The sequence below is a fragment of the Camarhynchus parvulus genome, chromosome 2, assembly GCF_901933205.1.
Source record: "Camarhynchus parvulus chromosome 2, STF_HiC, whole genome shotgun sequence".
Taxonomy (NCBI): Eukaryota; Metazoa; Chordata; class Aves; order Passeriformes; family Thraupidae; genus Camarhynchus; species Camarhynchus parvulus.
In genome coordinates this window covers 100925899-100948922 of record NC_044572.1, presented here as the reverse complement: position 1 = coordinate 100948922, position 23024 = coordinate 100925899, and the positions used below count along the sequence as shown (strand labels likewise).

At 40.0% G+C, this 23024-nt stretch overlaps 1 protein-coding gene across 1 annotated transcript in view; it reads left to right on the top strand.

Moving 5' to 3' along the window:
- The window catches only part of PTPRM (protein tyrosine phosphatase receptor type M), a 442005-nt gene extending 424072 nt beyond the window's left edge, over window positions 1-17933 (top strand). The window contains 10 exon segments of the mRNA XM_030966307.1: window positions 578-732; window positions 1066-1201; window positions 1789-1938; window positions 2405-2434; window positions 2436-2579; window positions 5330-5461; window positions 8525-8650; window positions 10439-10602; window positions 12680-12815; window positions 17093-17933. Of these exon segments, the coding sequence (XP_030822167.1) occupies window positions 578-732; window positions 1066-1201; window positions 1789-1938; window positions 2405-2434; window positions 2436-2579; window positions 5330-5461; window positions 8525-8650; window positions 10439-10602; window positions 12680-12815; window positions 17093-17146 (1227 nt within the window). The 3' untranslated portion in view covers window positions 17147-17933.
- The last annotated feature ends 5091 nt before the right edge of the window (window positions 17934-23024 follow it).

Here is a 23024-nt window from a genome sequence, read left to right as displayed (position 1 = left end):
AATTACTTACACAATCAGCTTCTCATTCATACTTGTCTCACTATATCCATGTCCTTGTAGGCTGTGGCAAATCACCTGAACAGTGAGCATGCGGAGGGCTACAAACACAGCCCCTATGATTGAAGGTGCAAAAAGGTTTCCTATTATTCAGCTTTTTCTTTCAGACCAATGAAGGGGACAAATGAAAATTATGCTGAAGCTGTAGTGCTCTGAAGTCAGCAGCAAAACCCCTGTGGAGGGCAGTGGGGAAAAAAAGGTCATCAGTGCTCTGCGTTCAGCCTTGCTGCTGACCTGTTCTGTGATCATGGTGTGCATCTTAAGGCCACAGTTTGCAAAGCAGCCTAGTACTTGAATATAGAGATGGGCATTTCTCTTGTTGCTAAAAGTTTCTGACCAATCTAGTGCTTACTTACTTAATTTTGTTGGAAGGCTTTGAAACCAGGTTGAAACCAAACCTTCGAGCTTGCTCTCCTGCTGTGAGGAAGCTCTCCAGCAGTCTGTACGGATTGTGTTGGCAGGGGCTGCTTTTCAGCAAGGCTCAGGCTTTTGAAGATTTCAACCCTTGTCTTTTCAACAGAGAGGTGCTCATGAGATTCGGGAGATACGTCAGTTCCACTTCACGGGCTGGCCAGACCATGGTGTCCCATACCATGCCACGGGCCTGCTGGGATTTGTACGGCAGGTCAGATCCAAGAGTCCTCCCAATGCTGGGCCTCTGGTTGTTCACTGCAGGTAGGTAAAACAGAAATCTCTCTGCTGGGCTTTCCATTAAACTCAAGACCTACTTTTGCTTCTCCTTTACTGTGTATTCCCCACACAGGCTGCTGAAGCCACTGGAGGTCTACTCAAAAAAATAACTGTAAACAAGAATACATATATTATATATATAGCAAACATATATAGAATATATAAATGAGAGTAAAAAAGCTGAGTCTGAAGTTCTACAAGTGCCCGGCTCAATTTCAGTAATCATCCAATTGATCAAGCACCTGTGAGATGAACCCTTACACCCTTTACATTTCCAATACACTGCTGCACATTAACTGTGCCCTTCTTCTACTTCAGTGCTGGTGCTGGCAGAACTGGATGTTTCATTGTCATTGACATCATGCTAGATATGGCAGAACGAGAAGGCGTCGTAGACATCTACAACTGCGTGAGAGAGCTTCGATCCCGCAGAGTTAACATGGTGCAGACCGAGGTATTGCTCATCTACTTGAATACTGCTTTGCAAGAAAAAATTCTTTTTTAGCCCTTCTAGCCCATAAAGATAGAGCTTTGTAGTTGGCACCCTCCAGAAAGTAATTTACTGAGTCACATGCAGAAAATAGTCTCTGCACAAAACTGAAGAACCCTTTCCCAAACAAGTGCAGAGTTATGCTTCACTGAAGGTTGACTATGTTTCTTGAAAAATGGGGAAAATGGGGAATGTTTCCTCTCTGGGAAGGATTCATTCTGGAGTACATCTTGTTGAGGTTTAGTTTTGCAATAGCACCTACAGAACCACCCAGAGGAATGAGGAAACCAGAAACATTCTGAGTTTTGTTACAGAGTGTTACTGCACTTCTCTAACTATTTGTAGTAACTTTAAGCCAATCTTTATATATTCATTTCCTAATGAGTGGGATAAAGTTTTTTAAACTGTGGTTGTTACTTCTGGTCTTGCTTCAGTGCTGGTAAACTGAAGAGTGAAGTAGCAACCATATTAGTTGCTATGTTTTATTTACCAAAATACTAATGGTCTATGCATCCCATGTCAGTAACTATCTATTTTAATTGCTTAACCAGGAGCAGTATGTATTCATCCATGATGCTATCCTGGAAGCCTGTCTTTGTGGGGACACAACTATTCCAGCTTCTCAAGTTAGGTCTGCTTACTATGAAATGAATAAACTAGATCCTCAAACAAACTCGAGCCAGATCAAAGAGGAATTTAGGGTAAGTAGTGGCTTACATTGCCTAGAAACTGTTGAGTTTAGCTATAGTAAAGACTGCTTAAGTTTTTATAGCCGTATGAATTTTGTTATAGGTCTACGAGGGAAAGATGGCAAAAAAAGGGAAAAATAATATGTCACTCATCTCTACTGAGTAATGCTGAATCATAAAATAATGCAGCAGGGCAGTAGTAAAATATTCATTTTACTCGAGGGGAGTATGTTGATCCTTCTGCTGTCCTTTCTCCAGAAGGCAGGCAACTCCACAGCTGTCTGTGAGGTTGTTTTCCATAATCGTATGCTCCCAGGATTTCTCTGCTTCCAAAGCCTGCTGACTGTGATGTGTTTTCATTTCTCTGCATATTGATTCCCGCTGAAGCTGAATGCTGAGCTGATCTATTCTTAAATATTTTGGGTTGCTTTCAGTGCTGTGTTAATTTTTCCGTTGCATTGTTTACTCTCCTTGAAAGACTTTAAATATGGTGACTCCGACGCTGCGTCGTTGAGGATTGCAGCATCGCGCTTTTGCCGCGAAACCACGAGAAGAATCGCTGCATGGATGTGCTGCCTCCAGACAGATGCCTGCCTTTCCTCATCACGATAGATGGGGAAAGCAGTAACTACATCAATGCTGCACTGATGGATGTAAGTCTGCACCACATCATTAATAATAAAAAGGCAATAAGCAGCCCTCCAAACTGAGCCGTGCTAGAAAATGGAGTCAGGGTAAGAAGGAAAACCTTCTGGCTTGTTTTGTTTCCCAGAAGCATGGCACAAAATCTTTAAACTCCCAAGTACATTTAGGATCACACATATGTTATGTCACAGCCAAGGTTCCAAAGCCATGCTCAGAGAGCAATTCAGAGACTTTTGATAAATTGAATGTGTCTGGATTTCTCCCTAGTGCTTGAATTTTTAACCATCTGGCCTAGGAAAACAAGAATTACCTATTAAGAGATAGGCAGTTAAATAGAATAATAAGGTTTGCAGCAATATTTCAGTTCCCTTTGTTTATAATTTAAACAGTAATTAACAAAAAAAATAATTGTCTGTCAACACAAGATAGTACACAAGCCATTACTTCAGCCTTCCTGTTTATTTCTGCTTGAATGAATTGTTCCTCTTCATGTGTGTGTGGAGGTTTTTCCCAAATGCATCTATGGCAATTCTAATCCTTGTAATAGAGTAACAGTAAAAAGACGCTTAAACTGCCTTTACAGTCTGTAGATATTTATAGCCTATTTTTGACAATTTACAGCTATAGTCATTACTGTTGTCAAACATATAAACAACAAGAAAAAAGAGGTTAGTAAGGAAGGAACACATTGTAAATGGCCTTTTTAAAAAGTGAAGCTAGGGTAATAACAGTTTATTGCAGTTTTTTTCATTTCTTTCCTTCCAAGTTCTCAAAGCCTTTTCCTAAAATAAGCTGAAGTTGAAAACACTCCTGTGAAAATGTATCATTGTGTTTATCTCTGTAGAGAAACTGACAACAGAAGTGTAATTGACTTGTCTAGCTTCTCACAGTAGGTCAATGACATTTCATATTAGAACAGAGCTGCTTTAATTCACAGTCTGTGATTGTGCCATTACATTGTCTTCTTTCCTGGAGACTTCAGTACTGTTTTGTTCCATGAATTAAGTAGTGCTCAGAAAGAGCAGGGCCTTAATACTTGCTTTGAAGATGCTTCCCTTCTTCACTATTGAAACAATGGGCTTCATGCAGATCTGTGTCTGGGCAAAAGGCTTCAGGGAGGAGGTGATTTGGGTTGCTTTCCCCCTGAAGCATGCTTCTACAGCATCCCTGCACTGATGTACAAGAGCAGATGTTTGTCCATCTGTCTAAACAATCTCCAGCAAGCAAGATTAAGTGTCCCCCTCTCCATTGAATCCATTGAGGTGTTGTTGAATGTAAGCCTTTCAGAGCTCACTTCAAGAAAAAGGAGTAGCAAGCATAGTTTTCTTTATTCAGTATCAGAATGAGTTTGAGAATAGCTTTCCCAAAAAAACTTCTGAGGATCCTAATTGAGTGAATAATAGAGACCCCTTTGGACATCTCTCATCTGCATGAAACTTCCAGCAAGGCAGGACCAGTAGGATAGAAAGCAGCTGCCTAATGTATGAGGAGCATCGTTACCTGCTGGTTGCCATGTGCTGAAACAAAGAACCAAAGTTTTGCATGTCTGCATCTGTACCCAAAACAGTGGAATCATTTTCTGTGGTCTTCTCAGTGACTTTCTGTGACAGAACGATCATAGAATCATAGCATATCCTGAGTTGGAAGGGACCCATAAGGATCACCAAATCCCATAATTGCTAGGGTTGGAAGAGTCCTCTGGAGATCATGTGGTCTGACCCCTTCTGCCAGTCAGGGTCACCCTGAGCAGGTGACACGGGAATGTGTCCAGGTGGGTGTTGAATGTCTCCAGAGAGGGAGACTCCATGACCTCCCTGGGCAGCCTGTTCCAGTGCTCTGACACCTCAGTGTAAATAAATTCTTCCTCACCTTCAGGCTGGAACTTCCTGTGTTTTAGCTTATGGCCATTGCTCCTTGTCCTTTCAACTGGGCACCACCAAAAGGAGTCTGGCATTATGCTCTTGGCACCTGCCAAAGTCAAAGCCACCAAAGTCCAAATCCTGGCCCTGCACAGGACAGCCCCAGGAATCCAACCACTTGCCTGTAGTAGCTGATCTGATTGGATCTCTGTTGTGGTGCAAATGGTTCAGTTCAAGGCATGTAGAAACTTCCCCACCCTCTTTAATGAAGGCAGTGGCACCCCCTCCCAAAAATTGCCCTAGTATGGCCATGGTAGCTTTCAACACTCAGGAGGATGTAAGGGAAAATGCTGGTTTGAGATCCACAGTGGAAAAATTCCAGCAAACAGTTCAGTCAATGACATACTCTGGTACTAAAAGAAACAAAGAGCACTGAAATTTATCCCCTGGGTATCTTCACTGCTGTCAGATAGACCAGAATTTCAACAATATTTCTGAAGAATAACTAGATATTTCCTTTCACAGGCATCATTCAAATTTAGAGCTAAATGCAAACAGCCAAGATTAATCTGTCCATTAACAGCTCAAAACAAACCCGTTGCTCAAAATCTTGTAGGAGTTATATTGGAAGCAAAAGCCTCTGATGATTTTACTCTATGCCTGTGGCATGAAATACATTTTACAAATATAACATTTGCAGAAGTTATATCCTTTCTAAATGTAGTTTATTAACTTTGAAGCATATAAGATCTCAGGAAAGAGCTGAAAACAATATATTAATTATACAGAAAATAGAAATAATGCTTTCAGTCGTGAAGTTTTGGGGCTATGACTGACATTCTGCTAAATGGATTTTTCTCTCTTGCCATTCTTCTCATCATCTTGTTACTTCTTTGCAGAGCTACAAGCAACCATCAGCTTTTATAGTTACACAGCATCCCTTACCAAATACTGTCAAAGATTTCTGGAGACTGGTCCTAGATTATCACTGCACTTCAGTAGTTATGTTGAATGATGTGGATACTGCACAAGTAAGTCCAGAAAAATGCTTCATTTAAAAGAGGAGTGGTAGTGTCTCAGCATTTCAGAACAGCTTTAGGATGTAATTAGTTTTTTAAAACAACATTAAATACTTACACACTAAAACATTGATTTGTAGCTTGCAGATACCCATAGGGGAAGAGGAATAAATCAGACCATCAGCAGCTTCTCCTCCAAAATGTTAGTGCACACAGACATAAATGCATGCACCTGTAATTTATTCTAAGAGAACGTGTTTTGGGAAGGGCTGCTAAAACCCAAAAATTAAGGTCGTAGAATTCTGACTGAAGTCTGAAACATGCTATAGTGGCCAAAATCATGAACAGAAGCCAACAGCTATTCATTAGCCTGCCTGAAACAGGTCAATGACCTTGGTCTCCTTACCAGGGAATAGGTGTTCCCAGTGTGAAAATCTGTGTTGAGTGTTGCACAAAATGATGTCATTAGCAAGGAGATAGGAACTAAACTAGGAGAGAGGAGCTAAACATTGGAGACTAAGCATCCTTTGGAAGAGAAAAGAGGGCAATTGAAACGTGTAGGGGAATGTAATTACCTTACAAAAGAGTTGCACATGTTGAACATGTTGTTCAGAAAATTGGAAAACCGAACCTACTGGATGGCAATTTAATCACTAGGATTAATCACTTAGTGTCCCAGAGCCTGGCTCACAACTGCACAATTCCAAGTTCTTAAAAAGATATAATTTCCTTAGTTCCAACAAACTGCACCAGCCCTCTGCTGGAATAATGTGGTGGTAATCTGTGGATTCTTAATATGTAAATATTTGTTAATTATTGATTAAGAGCAATTGTGATTTTTTAGAGCGGACTGCAGGTCATTTAATGATCAGAATCTTTTTAGCTTTGTTTGGTATTGCATATACTTAAAAAATGTTTCCTCTTCTTTTTAACATGTAGAATTTGTTTTTAAAAGATACTGATCTTCCTTTTGGTCTTTCAAAGGAACATGTAGGAATTCCACACACTGTTTTAAAGACTGAATTTCTGATTCTAAGCCCTGCACTGTCTACAGGGAGGAAAAACAGAAATGAAAGACAAAACTTTTATTCATGAATCTAAGATTATTTTCTGAGTGAATAAGGAAAGACTCAAGGGAGACAGACTGTTAGGGACTGCTGAACAGAGTGTTTTTTAATTTGTTGGCTGTGTTTTGAATTTACAATAGGACATGGCTACTCCAGGCATGTATTAGCCTCACAGGATTTAAAAGCTATTGGGATATGCAGTTAATGCACCTTCCTCTGCAGTATGTTAAACCTTTTACCTCTTAATGCAAGTAACAATCTTTTCATTAGGAATAAATCTCAAAACCCTCAGAGCAAACAGAAGTGGAGAGAGGGCAAAGCTTATTAAAAACACACATTACATTCAGATTTATTAATAATTACTGTTATGATTATTATTCATGTATATATGAAGTGTTTACAGTTCTGTTTAGATATTACCATTTATGTGGATTGTTGTGCTCTATTGGGAAATGAAATTCAACCCTTCACAGTGGCTCTGACTTGAAGAGAGTCGCTAGCATCACTTGCATGCAAAATGTGCAGGCTTAAATGCTTTTGGTTTCTTTAGAACTTGAAAATCACAGCTTCCTAAAACAGCCCCAGCAAACAGCTCTGCTTATTATAATTTAAGCATTTTTGAGAGATGTGTTAGAACTGTATTCCTATGTATTTGAAAGATGTGTACTAAACTGTGCACATGTTAAATGATCTGAGCGCTGGCATTTGCAACCGTTTTATGCATTGCATTTTGCTATCCTGTACACCAGCATATTTCATAATAAAAATTTGTGTAAGTATTAGACAATATTTGGAAAGCAGTTGTCTCAGCAGACCACATCATAGGGAGGGTTAAAAAAATTAAAATATATTTTCTTACTCAAAATTTCTGAGTTTAACTTGTTAAAGTGATATCCTGCAAATCAGACCCTGTTTTCTTTTTTAATTGGTGTAGTAAATGATTATGTTTTCCTAAAATGTAGTCATCTCTAAACAGCTTTGTTGAGGACTAAGTATTGTAAGAAATGCAAAACAACATCTGGAGTAAATGTGATTTGTCAGCTCAGCTCTGGATCACCAACAGCAATGCAGCAGAATGAAGACCACAGCTGTTTTACTGATTGAAATAAAAAGTTCCAAATATGACATCAATGTTTCTGCAAGCAAACAAAATTTCATGAGTTCATATTTAATTTTGGTGAATGCTTACAAAAGCTACATGCTCAAACTGCTCTAAATATCCCTGGCAAAAAAAAATCATTAGGTTTTTATGAAAAAAAAATAGGCAGATTCTAGCTTCAAAAACCTTCTTGCAAAGTGTTGATTCAACCTTTAAAGTATTAATACAGATGGTAATTGGTTCATGGATTAAGCCATTGTTATATTATTAGACACTAAAACCATGAAAAATAATAGTAATTTTACTTTGTGATCTTTAGATACCTAGAAGTAATTTTTTCTGAGAACTGAAGAAAGCATAATTAATATTTCCAGGTGTCACTAATAAGATGAAATTAAGCAATTATTGAAAGTTTAAAGCAATGCTAATATTAGCCAGTATTATCGGTCACAGGGGAAAAACGTGAAAGTTTAAGTCCTGAGTTTTGAGAATTTATGTACCTTTCCTAGCATAAATCACATGCAGTTTGAATTAGTAGCAACCGTTCAGGGCAGTTGGAGGTCCGAGGCCTTTGGTCTTTAGCCTCCACTGTCTCCAAGATATGGCAATATTTGTCAGCCTCTCCCTGTCTCGTCATACTATATTGTAGAAGTAATGCTGAGTGTCAGAAGTGTTTTACTCTAGGCACTGGAAGTACAGCAGCAAGAACCAGCATGTTAGGTACATGGAGAGGCATTATGAAATCAGAGTGCTCAAAACCGAACTCAGTGCATCATGTGTTTTATAAAGATACTGTGCAAGAATTCCAATAGTACATGTATGACAAATTCAAATACAGATGAGTATGTTGAGAGAGCATGAAATCTAAGGTGATTAACTGTGTTCTTTTTTGTCCATGGTCTGCTGTAGCTCTGTCCTCAGTACTGGCCAGAAAATGGAGTCCACCGGCACGGTCCTATTCAGGTGGAGTTTGTATCGGCTGACTTAGAAGAAGACATCATCAGCCGGATATTCCGAATTTATAATGCAGCCAGGGTAAGGATCTTATTTGCAAAACAATTTTGTCTCAGTAGATGAGCTGAGTCTACTCAAATCATAAAAATGAAAGCTAAACTCACATAGAACCATTTTCATTTTTCAGTATATTTATTTGAAAGCAATGGCGCAATACTGAGTCACAGCACAATCACAGAGGATAAAAAAGACTTCTGTGTATAATAAAAGTAAAAGAAAAAAATTTAATACATATCTCAAGTGTGTTAAATGCAAATGAAATAAATGCAGCATTCAGATTGTATGATAGCCAAAAAATGCTGAAATCAGTGCTGTTTTCAATAGTTTGAAATTAGCCATCTTGTATATTTGTATCCTGTGTTATGTGAAGAAAGCTGTGCAGCAGTTTATGTTAGTTATGTTTTTCAATAGCAATCCCAGCCTCTTAGTGAAGATCCTCTCCCAGTAACCACACTTCATAACATATGTAACCACTTCAGAAGGGCAAGCAGGTTGTTCTTGTATCCAGCTTTTATGCTCCCATAAAGTTGACAGAAGACTAAACAAGGCATGTCTTTCAAGCTGAGTGGAAAAAAGATTCCACCACAGACCCGATATCTGTTCCCATCCAGGGAGCCTTTGCAATGGACTCGTATCAGCCACCAAAAAGCTGTAGTTAGGAATAAGCAGCACTCCTTTCAGAAAAAAAATCAAGAACTTCCCTGGGACCTGTTAGCTCGCTGGACAGGGAAAGACACCAAAAAGATGTTGATATCCAAACAGGGAAGCAGATTGTAAAGCTTCAAATACTTCTTTAATACTGTGAAGGCATGGCATTTGCAGTAAATGTGGTAATAGAAAAAACACAGCCTCCAGCAGGCTGTGACCTTCAGCAAGCGCTGGGTCTGGCTGCTTTGGGAAGAGGGGCCATCAGCTGAAAGAAACTGGACAGGAAATCAGTAGATTCCAGACTTTGACATAAAGCACACAAAACCAGTTGGAGACCACATCGAATGCCGCATCCAGTTTTGTTTATTCCCGTATCATGTTAATCTTACATCCTCTCTATTAACTCTTACTCTACAGAATAAAATATAATGTCAGCGTGTCTGTGTGTTGTTCATTTTAGGAATGGCACTAAAATGCCCTCACTTTGCACAGAAGTGGCAAACTCTAGACTACAAAACCAGTTTTCATGTGCATGTTTATTATGCCCTTTTCAAAGGACTGTAGTTTTCTGCCACTATCACTTGTTCCGTGCTCCTTTTTTATTTTAAATCACCATAAAGCAACTGTTCAGTAATGTTTCACCAGAGGGGTTCTGACTGCTGCAGTAGAACACAATAAAATAAAATATAGTTAGATTTTTTTTTATAAGCCAGAAACATCTGAGGGTTCAGTTTGGTTTTCTTAATGTTTCCTGCTTCAAAATATCTTGAGAGGGTTTGACCTTTCTTGTAAAAAAAGGACAGAAACACACAAACATTCTTAAAAACACTGAAGCTTATATATGGAAACAGTATATAATTGAAGTTATGTTACAGCTCTCGTCTTTCCTACCAAGTTCCTCCTATCTTATTAATTATTTGATTGATTGTGCAAACGTACTATTGCTATATTTTAGCCTGTTGTATAGCTGTCTGTTTAAAAACTCTTGTTCTAACAATTCATTGGAAATTAAAAGTCATCAATCCTCAAGGGCAGTTGAAATTACATTAGCAGTTTGTCAGCAGTCATTTGCTTGAACAACTTCCCTTCCTGATGCAAATACCTAAATTTCGTGCCAAACATATACTGTTACTTTTCCTGCTCTTCTTTGGATCCCTGCAGCCCCAGGACGGCTATCGGATGGTGCAGCAGTTCCAGTTCCTGGGATGGCCCATGTACAGGGACACTCCTGTTTCGAAACGCTCCTTCTTGAAGCTCATCCGTCAGGTGGACAAGTGGCAGGAGGAGTACAACGGGGGAGAGGGACGCACAGTTGTGCATTGCTTGTAAGTATGGAAGCAGAAGAGAGGAATAAGGGAATACTGTCACAGAATTTGTGCCAGGCTTTCAAAGATTTGTAACGAGCTGAAGAGGCATCTATCTAATCTAGAGCTGAATAAATAATACAACTGCTCATTTAAAAGCTTTGAATGCAAGAGGGACTGTGTCATTTTAATGCAGATTCATGAGTTTCCCCATCTGTCCTTTGTTAAAGCCCTATGAAAAGATGATGGGTTTGAGTTAACTCTATTTTATATAAAAATGTCCAGTGACTCTTGCAAATGGGAAAGTTGCATATTTATTCACAGTAAATCAAAAATGTACCTTCAGAACAATGTACCTTTTATTTCCACAGATAAGAACCATAGCAATAAGTAGTTTTGGAGGGGTGATTCATTTTCCAGGCATAAAGCACGGGAGTAAAAGTGGTGTGATAGACCAGTTACGATGATCCTGTAATTGCTTTCCCTTTCTCTAATAATGGTATATATTTTTGTCCTCCTGTGACTTTGTGCTCCACTCATGCAGAGTCTCATCCACTCTGCCACCATCCTTCTTTTGGTACAGTTTAATACTTGTACGTGCTTTTTGCCCTCAGAAGTAGCTGTTCTTTTGGGGCTGAGTCTTCATCGGTTGAAGTTGTATTCATCTTCCTCTAAACATCTGTTTAAAGATGTTGCCATGATAGAGAAGGGACCTGCAAACAGGAAAACCATGTTCAGAAGTTGGGACCCTGTGTCAGAATGATGGAGGAAAATCTAAGAGTATATTAATAATTCCCACTATCACTGACCTTGAACAAGTCATTGCTCTTCAGTTTCCCCATCTGTAGTATGGGGATAATAATACTTTCATCAAAGGAGCATTGTGCAGTGTGATTAATTAATGTTTTGAGATCTTTAGCTGAAAAGACCCTTTTGAAGTGCAAATTACTGTTATCTCTGAGGTGGCTGATGATATTAAATAGTTGTACAACATCACACATGCGTCACTTCCAGGCAGTAAAGAAAGAAAAAGCTCTAATATAATCCTTTTAAATGACTTTATTTTAATTAAAATTCTCAAACAGTCCCACAATATCAGGCACTGTTTTGGCAGCAGAGAGCATTCTTTTCATAGTGCCTGGATGTGACAGATGTGCGACGTTGTATCTTCCTTTGAAAATCAACCATTTGCAAAGCTTGTTTGAAAGACCTGCTACCTAACTAGTCTGCACTCTGGTAATTATTAAGGTTTATTATTTTCAGTGAAGCACAGCCTAAAGATTCTGATTAGAATAAGTGTAGAAATAATGGGGCTTCCAGAAATAAAGAGATTCTCTTGAAGATTAAAAATAACCAGGGATAAAGTATTATTAAATACTGTATTTGATCATGTATATGAACATTTGTGCCTGGCTTCTTTGTTAGCAATTCGCTTCAGGTTCTCATCCTCTGATAACTGTGGGTGGAGAGGGAATACATCTGCCTTTAGAAGCAGTCCTTGCCAGGCAGCCAGCCCTTCTTCCTGCTGCCAGGAGCTGAGATAATCAGCTGGAGGGACATGGCAGCACCACCCAGTGCCATACCAAATGCAGCCACCAGGACTCCCCCAAATGAGACTTATGATGCTTTTGCAGTTCCTCTGAAATGCCTTTGCGTCCAGGAGGAAAGCACCAGAATCTGGAATAAAAGAACTCAAAGATTCACTTTCTCTGTGGCATTTCCAGGCCTGATGCTCATTGCAGCCATGTGTGTTTACAATGCAAAGCAGTGTTGAACTGAAACTAAAAGTACTTTATCCTTATTTTAGCATCCTCTTTGTGCTGTCTCCAGTGTTCACTGAAGGGTGGTGCAAAACTCAGCCATTCAATTGCCTCTAGGCTGTCAGCCTGCTGACTTCTGAATCATAGCTTTGAGATCTTTCAGCATGCCAATTCCAATTAAAAATCATGTTTTGCCTGGAGTTGGGCAGCCTTTGGGGCCAGGAATGTTCTGTGGTTTCTCCCTGCTGGAACTCTTGCCTTCTGGAACCATCCCTGTTGCTGTACAAACTTGTGCCACAGTGCACTGTAACTGAGCCATTTTATCACTTTCGCTGCAGGAATGGAGGTGGCCGCAGTGGGACTTTTTGTGCAATCAGTATTGTTTGTGAAATGCTTCGACATCAGAGGGCTGTTGACGTGTTCCATGCTGTGAAGACACTGAGGAATAATAAGCCTAACATGGTGGACCTTCTGGTAGGAGCTTTTTAACTGCACCATTAAATAGAAAATGTTCTTTTTCTCAGAAGAGTCAGTAAGATTTCCAGGATTTGCAGTGGGAGTTGTTCACAAAGCAAGCGAGTCATTTTCAAAGGGGATAATGAAGTCACTTCACTTGTAAGAGTATTTTTACACTGCTTTCTTCCCAAGGAGACTTTGTCTCTGTTAGTTTGAATTTTTTAAGAGTTTTAAACTTTCAGATGAACATCCTTATTAATTTTCTTTTCTAGCAGGCTGAACCAAGTGGAGAGCAGCACTTGCATGGTAGAAATAATGGTTATGTAAAATGAAATGCCAGATTTTCAAATTATATCTTTTATAAATAGCTTAATCGCCTAATATTTATCAAAGCCATGAATTTCAGCTTGACATCCAGAATATTGCATTTAATTATGGTTGCTCTATCTCATAGAAAGATTAAAGAAGTTCAGAAACAAGGGGCCATGTGCAATTATTTTCCTAGAGAGTGTTTTATGAGCTTTTTTCCTAAATGGAGAACTGCTGAAGTGCCAGCTGCTGTGCCAGAAGAGCTGCAGAACAGCTTAAACCAGCAGGTTCTTACACTCCAGTGTGTAGTTTTGTACTTGGAGATGGGTGTAGCTCGATGCCCTGTTCTGAAGCCTGGGCTATAAAAGACACTTTTACAACATCCTGCTGCAGAGGTGGCTGCTTAAGAGGCAGCTGCATTTGATTTAGTATCACAGGCAGGAGGAAGCAGCATCTGGGCACTTTCAGGGATGTTAACCCAATCTGAGCCAATTTTGCAAGCTCTGGTTAAACAAATTTGGGTCATTTCAGCAACTTTTCTATAGCATGCCCTGGGTGAGGCAGGAGACATCTCACTGAGTTGGTCCAACCTCTTGTAATTTTAGGAGAGGACCCCCTCAGATGAGCTGAGTGTGGCACACACTGGAGAATAGGCAGAAAGAGGGAGGCTTTCACACACAGGTGAAAAGGCAGGCAGGGAGGGATACCCACCTCCCCACCACATGCATGGCTATACCTCCTCTCTCCTGTGGGAGGGTGGCTCCCACCACATTTCCCATCACAGTGCTGTGTCCTAGCCTCCCTCTGAAGTCCCAAACCCTCCCCTAGGCCCAGCTCTGGCCAGGCACAGGGAAAAAGGCCAGATGTTGTCAGCTGTGCAGAGCAAGGAGGGAGTTCATGAGCAGCACAGCAGTGCGGAGCTGTGAGTCTTGTGTCAGTGAGAAACTATCAAACTTCCACTGTGCTGGGAGGGAGCAGCTTTATTGGCTTCTTTTCCTCTAGTTTATATCCTCAGGAGAAGAATCATTGTGGTGAGAACCATACATTTTTATTTCCTAGACATTAAGAAAAATGTCCTTCTACTTCATTCATGTAGTATAGTTTATGCAGGGATTTGGCAGGCCTGCTGTTCTCCATCCTCCTAGAGCTTAAGCCCACAGAACTCTCTGATCTCTTATTCATTTATTTTATAGAAATAAAATGAAAATTACCAGTGTAGAAGTACAGTTAAAGAAAATGTTTGCTATAAATTCCCATTTGTTACAATTCTCCAGATATAGATTTGTCAAGCAGGTGTCTCCATTTGTCAGCAGAGATTTTTTTTTAATCAAAAAAAAGCTAAACTTGTTATTTTAAATAAAAATATATCTTTTAGTAAATTGAGAGTGGTATTGGTAATGTCTGGAAGGCATAGAAAGGCCTTGTAGGGCCTTTTTTATTAGGAAATTCCAAAGCACTTGTGAAAGAGATCAGTATTGTTTTCCTTATTTTCACAGACAGAGGAATAAAGGCAAGGGACAACTAGGATTTTTCCCATTATCACATAATGCACTGACTGAGCAGAGTTAGAATGACATTTCTTCAGTTGTGGTCTGCCACCTTGTAGGAACAAATATTTGAATTAGCCAGGTTTCAATTTCTCTGCAAATTGCTTCATGGTAAAGGGAATTGGGAGACTTGAGTTCTTTTCCTGATCGTGTTACTGACTTTATCCTTTATGCCTCTTATATTGATGTGTCTTTGCCTCAGTTTCTCTACTGGAAAAAGAAGAAAAGTAATATTCATCTACCTTGTAAAATTTTATAGTAAAAGATTAAATGCTCAAAATCATTACACTGTTTCACAAAAAAACAGTTTTAAGACTGCTTTATCAATACATGTCATGCACTTTCTGACTAGATAAAAGGCAGTCCTTACCATCCATACTTAGAGATTCATGTCTTAATTTCACTGAAACCTTTGGTTTTCCTCCAAGTGTAAAAATCTGAATGCCACATCTGGAAATCTAATAATTTTTTTTCAGCTGTCATACAAAGGTAACACATTATATTGCAAAATATCTATTATGGAATGCCCAGAGCATTTGATGAGAAATGTTATTGGGCCTCCCCACAGGTGTCCTAGAAAATAAATTTAAATATACCTCTCTGAAGCTAGCTAGTCTAAAGAGACTTTTAATATCCACCATCAAGTGAATAATATAAACAAAGGACGCTAGTCAGTGAACACAGTGGGAAATAAGGTATGTCTGCTCTTTAAGACAGGTATTCAGCTTGCTGAAAATGACAGTTATTCTGCTAGATCAGTAAATCAGCATAAAATGGGCATGGAAGAGTGGAAATGGATGAGTGGCTGATCTCTTGTTTTTTTCTGTTATGTAGTTATAGAACAATTTCCATTTATTTAGAAACATGTATGCAATAAAAGCAGAAAAGGAATTTACATAATACTCTGTTCTTTCCTTTCTTCTTTTTGTTTTTAATTCTTTTCTCATTCTGAAGAAGACACAAGCAGTTTATGGAACCTTGCAGGACTTTAAACCCTCACGTACAGCTCACTCATCACTTAGGTTATATGTACACCTAAGACTTGTCTTATTATGACATGACATTTCTCAACAACAGAACTTCTAAATGATCCATGCTTGTTAACAGCTTTTTGATTTTATTAATAGTATATGGTCTTTTGCATGTAAAGTGGACTGACTCTTTTGTCAGCTAAAATGTGACCCAAAATCACAAGTACAGGCCAAAAGATTTAATCCTTTAAAATGTTTGCTTCAGGGAAAAGAGAATATATCTGAAGATCTTACTACTCGTGATGTTGGGCAAGGCTGAGTGCTGTCAGCTCTTTAAATCTGTTGTTGTTCCTAAATGTCAATATGTGCTTAGTTATCCGTTATTAGTCAAATAAAGTGCATAAGCAAAGGATGCATTTCGGTAACAGGAATAGTTATAAAACTGGCAAGTGTTTCCAATTTGAATTTTCAGACGCCAGAGCCCTTAGATTCAGGGAACCTGCACTTACTATTTCCTTAGCTTTTTTCATTTAAATACTTGTAGTATTTTTGAGTATTGTGAGTAGCAAGAATGAAAACAGGAGAGGGGTATGTATGAACACAAGACTGGGAAGTCATCAGTGACTGCACCATTTAAAAGTTTCAGAGTGGACAAAGGTCAGTCAAATCTGTCCTCTCCATTCCACTGAAGATGTGAAAGGGGCCAAGACATGACCTTTTGTCCCCAAAGATGTAGAATGGGTTTGCATCCCTCAGGAAGAAGATCTGTTTCCCTGGGACTTGCTATGTTTCCAGGCAGCTACAAATAAAACCAGCAGGTCTGTGTTTGAAGCACAGGGCTGGCGCCTGAAAACTTAGGCTCTTTACAGTTCCTCTGTTACCCAGGCTAACTTGAGCATCACTGGCCATTGCTAAAAATTAATTGGAATTAATCCAATTAATTTAGCTCAGGCCCCATCTCATGAGGCTGTTGCACAGTCTTGTGGGTCGGGTCTGGGCTGCAGAGGACCAACAGTGAGTACTTTTGGCCTGAAATGCAGCAAGTGTCTGAATGACATTAAAATAAAAGTTGCAGTTTGGGAAGTACTAAACACTGGGTCTATTTTAAGATAAACATTTCCAGGGAGGAATTTCAATAACTCCAATTCTCATAAAGTGCTACATGAGCATTTTCACAGATGACAGAAGGGGCTGCAAGTCAATTTGCTTATGTGCAGTCAGTTTTTCTCATACAAGTGTATTACAGCAGCTAAATACTCATCTAACATGAGCAGTACCATAAGTTACTAGTATAGTGTCTATTGTCTGGTTAATATAAAGATTTTCTTATCTGAACATAAATTGGATTTGCAAACTGGTTCCCACTGACAACAGCTGATAGTAAATAATTTTAACAGGAGAGAAATATTGACCCCTTTAATTAAGTTGCTTCAATAACTGACTTTGTGGTTTCCTTTTGATTTTTCAGGATCAATACAAATTCTGCTACGAAGTGGCTTTAGAATACTTGAATTCTGGCTGATTGTCTAAACAGCACAGACAGAGCTCCTCCTTTCACTACCACAAACAAAGCAAGTCACTTCATGATGTCTGTGTAAACGAGATGAAGACTTCTCAGTGTTATGCTTCTACTGCTTTGTATAATTGGCTCTTTTTAAGAGCCCCAAAAGATGTTTATAAAACCGCTTGCACTGCCTGATTCCCACTCCGAAGCTGCTGCTTGGCACCCCTGTGAGCCTACACCAAACCACGTGGCAGTCCTTGAACACCTTATCCATGCTCAGCCATTGATGTGGTGAAGCAGCATAGTCCTCTGGTAAATAAGAGAGCACAATTATATTCTTATGAAGGAATTTGTACTTTTTCTGTTACATTTCGTTGCCTGTGATTCTCAGTTATTGTCCCAGCCTAGTGTACATTTCTGTTCTGTGGAGAATGCTGTCTGGCATTTTGATAAGACATGATTTTAGTTATATTTGTATTCTAACACGTGCATAATAAATCATATGTAGCTTATCTGAACTAACAGAAAGACATGTACCAAATCATGATAACTTTGTTGAGTTGTAATTTCTATCCACTTTGTACCATTTCATAGAGAGAATCTTGATAGAAATGCAGTTAAAAATGCAAAAGACAGGATGCTCAGATTAATATATCCAAAGCTTTTTCATTTGTTTATATTGTAAATATTTTTTGATTTCATCAAATTATTTATTCATTAAAATGATTTTTTTTGGTGAAGCACAGTGAGTGACAATCATTTTTATTAAGCCCTGGAAATGCTTACTGTATGATAGTGTAAACATTTGTTTACCTTGTATGGATTCTCAGCTCAATAAATAATTACATACATGATAAAATTTTGTTTAATTTAATATCTCTTGGCATCTGAGTGCCTCCAACTAAGCCTCTTTTCTAGGTTAAATCTAGTAAATACTGAGCTACCTCCAGTGAGTGTTTATTGTGTGATCCAGTGTTGGTCCAGCCAATAGCAAGGTCATAGAATCACAGAATCATAGAATGGTCTGGGTTGGAAGGGTCCTTCAAGATCATCTAGTTCCAACCCTCCTGCCAAGAGCTGGGACACCTTTCACTAGACCAGGTTGTTCAAAGCCCCATCCAGCCTGGCCTTGAACACTTTCAGGGATGGGGCATCCACAGCTTCTCTGGGCAGCCTGTTCCAGTGCCTCGCCACTCTGAAAGTGAAAAATTCTTCCTAATACCTATTCTAAATCAGCTCTTTCTCAGTGTTAATCCATTCTCTCTTGTCCTGTCACTACAACCTCTTGTAAAAAGTCCATCTTTCTTGTAGGCTCCCTTCAGGTACTGAAGGGTTGCAATTAGGTCACCCTGAAGCCTTCTCTTCCCCAGGCTGAGCAAACCAAATTCTCACAGCCTTTGCTGGGATCCCTGGAGCTGGATGCAGCTCACCAGAGTGAGTTAGATATGCTGCGCCAGTATATGAAAGAGTTTAATTGTGTGCTTAAAAATGCATGAATGCAGAACCTGAAAGATGCCCTGCTCTGAAGAAGAGATGGTGTTGTGCTTGGTCTTGTCACAGCAACCCTCTGCAGTCCTGGGCATTCCCTGCCATTCCCTCTGTGCCTGCTGCTGCTGTGGGAGGTGCTCTTGTTCTTGAGATATATGACTGCTGTGAGGGGGATGTAACTCCTGCTGTTAAAGATGTTACAGACACCAATACTAGAATGGTTGGTGGGGAAGTTACTCAGAAAATCGTGAAACTGCTCCGTTAGTTGACCTGTTGTCAGTGGACAGGTTTACATCATTAAAACTCCTGAGAATGGCTGTCCTGATCTTCCATGGTGTTTGGATGGTTCTCCTTTCTACAAAGCACTGACCAGTGTCTAAATATGCTGGGAATTGCCTTCGTTGCAGCAACAAAGCAGCAAAAAGCAGGAATGAGTCAGCAATGGCTTGCTGAGCCATCTGCCGGAACCACAGAATATTTTTTCACACTGAAGTTTCAAGGGGACATTGCAGGCAGAGCAACTGCTCAATACTTCCCAGTTGGAAACCCAATTCAAGGATGTGGCTGACTGCGCAGTATTTCAGCTCTTAAATGATCCTGCTAAGTTGTCTGGAATGGGGGCAGTATCTATACAAATGTATAAGTCAACCTGATACATTTTGAGAAGCTCTAAATCTAACAGATCCAGCTTGGATAGAATGACTCACAGCTTGTCAACTCCCAGTTCAAAACTACTCTAAAATCTAGATCTGAAGACACAAAGACAGGTTTGCTCTGCATCTGGAAAGTATCTCTTTTAAAGTGTAGCTGGCAGGTACAGGCCATTGCTATAAATTGAACAGCAGTACTGAAAAACTTGGGAAATACAATCCCAGTCCTGAGTAGAATGATGGTCCTTGGATAAACTTTCTAGCAGACTAGCATTTCAGTCTGTTGCAGAATGTGTTCTTACTCATTTTAAAACCCTAATGTTAGGAAACAAAACCCAAACCTCCAACATCATATTCCTCACAACCAGCTTGACAGGCCAGGTATCCCAGCCAAGCACGCTTCTTTGTAATAATTATGGGACTATAAGAAGTTGTGTTCTGTGATCTGTCCATTGAAATATGCATGGACACATCCAGTGTTTCAAAAAGCACAAGTAAGATATGTGTGCCAAAAGAGTCCTTGGACAGAAGGTGATGCTGGCAGTGTGATCCCAAATGTGAAATGCAGCAAGAATCATGGATTTCTCTCCCAAGCGTCAACCAGACATTATTTCAGCTGCTGCACTCGTGCAGACATACTTTGCACAGGTCAGCCTTGGGGGGCTGGGGCAAGGTGTCAAAGGAGATGAGGAGGGAAGAGTTCTGCAATGTTTCTTACTGTTTTACTGGTATTAGTCTTTTTTTCCCTAGTTCTTCTGACATAGAGTTTATGTTGCAGAGTCTGTCTGATGTTGTTCCAAAAGGCATTCTGCGAACTTCAGTGCTGTAAAACTGGAGCCAGCCAAAGAAAGCACAGCAAGCAGCTTTGTGTCCTCACTCTCATACTACAGCTATCAATCCATACAAATTAAACAAAAATCCAGGCTAAGGCAAAACAGCATTTAGCCAAGAAGAAAAAGCAGATTAAGCTGATCACATGGTTGGAGCACGTCTCCGATGAGAAAAGGCTGAGAGAGCTGGAGTTGTTCTCTGGAGAAGGCTCCATGGAGACCTCATTGCAGCCTTTCAGTACTTCAGGGCAGTCTACAGGAAAGATGGTAACAGACTTCATGGCAGGGCCTGTTGCAATAGGATGGAGGGTAATGGTTTTAAACTAAAAGAGGGACTATTTAGATTAGATGGAAGAAATTCTTTCCAGTGAGGATGGGAAAATGCTGGAAGATGCAGGTTGCCCGGAGAGGTGGTAGATGCCCATTCCTGGAAACATTCAAGGATGTTTTGGATGAGGTTCTTTGCAACTTGTATCTAGTGGAAGGTGTTCCTGCCCGTGGCAGCAGGGTTGGACTAGTGCATTCTAACCCATACCATTCATTCAGGAGTTAGGAATGGAGAAAACAAAAGGAATCAGAAAGGATAAGATATGATGAACATGAGGGGCTGATATTCCAGAACTCTGAAAGTTATCTGGAGCATGGCATTTTAGAGGAGAAAAAGAAAACAGCAGTGACAGCTGTTGTAAGTGTTCATAACCCAACCTCCCTTTTCAGAAGAAAGTTACATGAACACAGGCCCAGCAGAGCTGCAGAACTTTGGGAGACATCAGTTCCGGTCTGGAACAGAGGAAGGGATGCTTTCTTCAATGCCCGCTATATCCAGTATGTAAGAGGTATATAAATGAATAAAGAGATACTTTGAATGGTTTGCCATTTGTTGTATCACCCAACTCATCATCTCTGCAGGACTTGAGGTAGGTGATTTTTTCTAAGCTACTCCGAAAGAGCAGCAGTGGGGATGGTGAGAGAGGTGATGACATGCAGGTAGTCTGTATCTTTATAACAGCAATACTCCTGACAGATTCCTGGGCTGCTTTGTGTAGCAAAATTAGTCTGTCTCTGGCAGGATACCTTCATGGAGTACTAACAGCTTAAGGTCTATTGCTAGTAAGATTTTAAAAAAAAGAAAAAACTTACCCAGCTCTACATAGTGTGTTTCAAAAAGGTGTTTGTGCCACAAAGACTTGATCTGAAGCTGTAATGCATCATCAAGACCATCTTCATTTAGGGTATCTCCTTTATCTGGTTCTGGCTCATCGTTAATATCTCTGAAATGTTTTCTCTTCATTTCATTGTATGTGGGTCTGTCCCCAGATCCAACTGCTTACTGTATGTGGCCCTTCACAGTTCTTTAATAACATGTAGCAAAGACACAAACAGACTTTTGTTCTTTGAGGTGTGGCAATGGAGATAATTTGACACTTCCAGCAACAGCTATTCCAAGCCTCTTCCTTTGGGAAGGCCTGGGGAAGCTGTAATGGCAGTAGCAAACATAAAACTTCTGGCATTACTCCAAAACTGAGCAGAATCATCTGCTGGGTCTCCTTTTGTGGTTCCTTTGAGTCTTGTCTCTTCTCCCCTGCCCCCTCCCACATATCAAGACTGACTCAAGGAAAGTAAGTAAATCTAAAGTTTACTTGAGGTTTTACAGCCTCGTTAGTTTTCTAATTCAAAAGTTACTGAGTTGCTCTGCCTCCCAAAGTAACTTCTTCAAGCATTTGTGCATTAGCCTTCAGAGGAAGCAAGTCATATACACAGATCACTGTAACAGAATGATTCGTTGTATCATTTTGGATTTATTGTTGACTTTACACTCATTTATCAACTTGGAGCCTCACCCTACAAAATCTCATGCTTCCTATATCTCATGCCAGACACAGGGCTTTATTAAAAGAAAAAATAAATTAGGAATAAAAATGAAAAATTTTACAGCTTAGGTGTCTTGTGTGATGCTTGTTAGGGAAGACAATGACCACTACCAATTTTGGGGCACACTACCAGTAAAACCCAACAGACCTTGTGAAAAATTTGAGCCCATTTGTTTGGTTGGTTTTTGTAGCTTAGACCTTGTCTATATGGTGAAATTATAAACTGATGGGTGCATTTGCATTGCCTCAGCCATTCCCATGCTCTGCCTGTGGGAGTTTTCCATACACCACTGGCATGAGGGAGGTTGTTCTGCACATCCCTGCTCAGCAGCCAGCATCCCTCTTCAGCATCCTAGCCCACTTTAATGGAAAAACCTTTCTAAGGCCTTATCAACCCTTTGCAAACTGCAACAAACAGCAGCAGCAAAATGCCTTCTTCACTCCTGCTGCTATTTCCAAGAAAACTTCTCTGTGGAAAGCTGAAAAGGCAGCTCCTGCCCTGGTTATTTCTCCAGACTCACCTGATCTGCTTCAAGCATAAAGCCACTTCCTTCTGCCCACACTTCCTCCAGTCTGTCCCTCGATGTTTTTACCTACTCTCAGGGCAAGGCTGTCACATCTCCACCTCCAAGAGCCCTCCTGGAAGATGCAGTGCCCTCTGGTGCTCCCACTTCCCTTCCAGTCCTGTCACCACAGCATGTGCTGTTCTTTCTCAGTAACATGACTTGAGAGAGGTGAAAGGAAGATTTGAGGCTGAAGGGAAGGGGGTGTAGGGGGTGGGGCTGGGGTCTACAAACACTCTGCCATGATTTTTATTTTTTTTATATTGCTGGAAGGATTCAATGTACAAAGGAAAAGAAAAGGGGGGCCTTGGATATGAAGAGTGAGAATGATACTTGCTATAGCTTGTCTGGGGGAACATGGCAGGGGAGATTCATATCTCACGTTCACTGACAGTCTTTCCAAGCAGTGGTATTTTTATTTCTGAAACCCTTGTATTAATGTGTTTTTAGTAGCAGCTAGAAGATTTTTAATTGTATCTCTACAGTTGTGATAT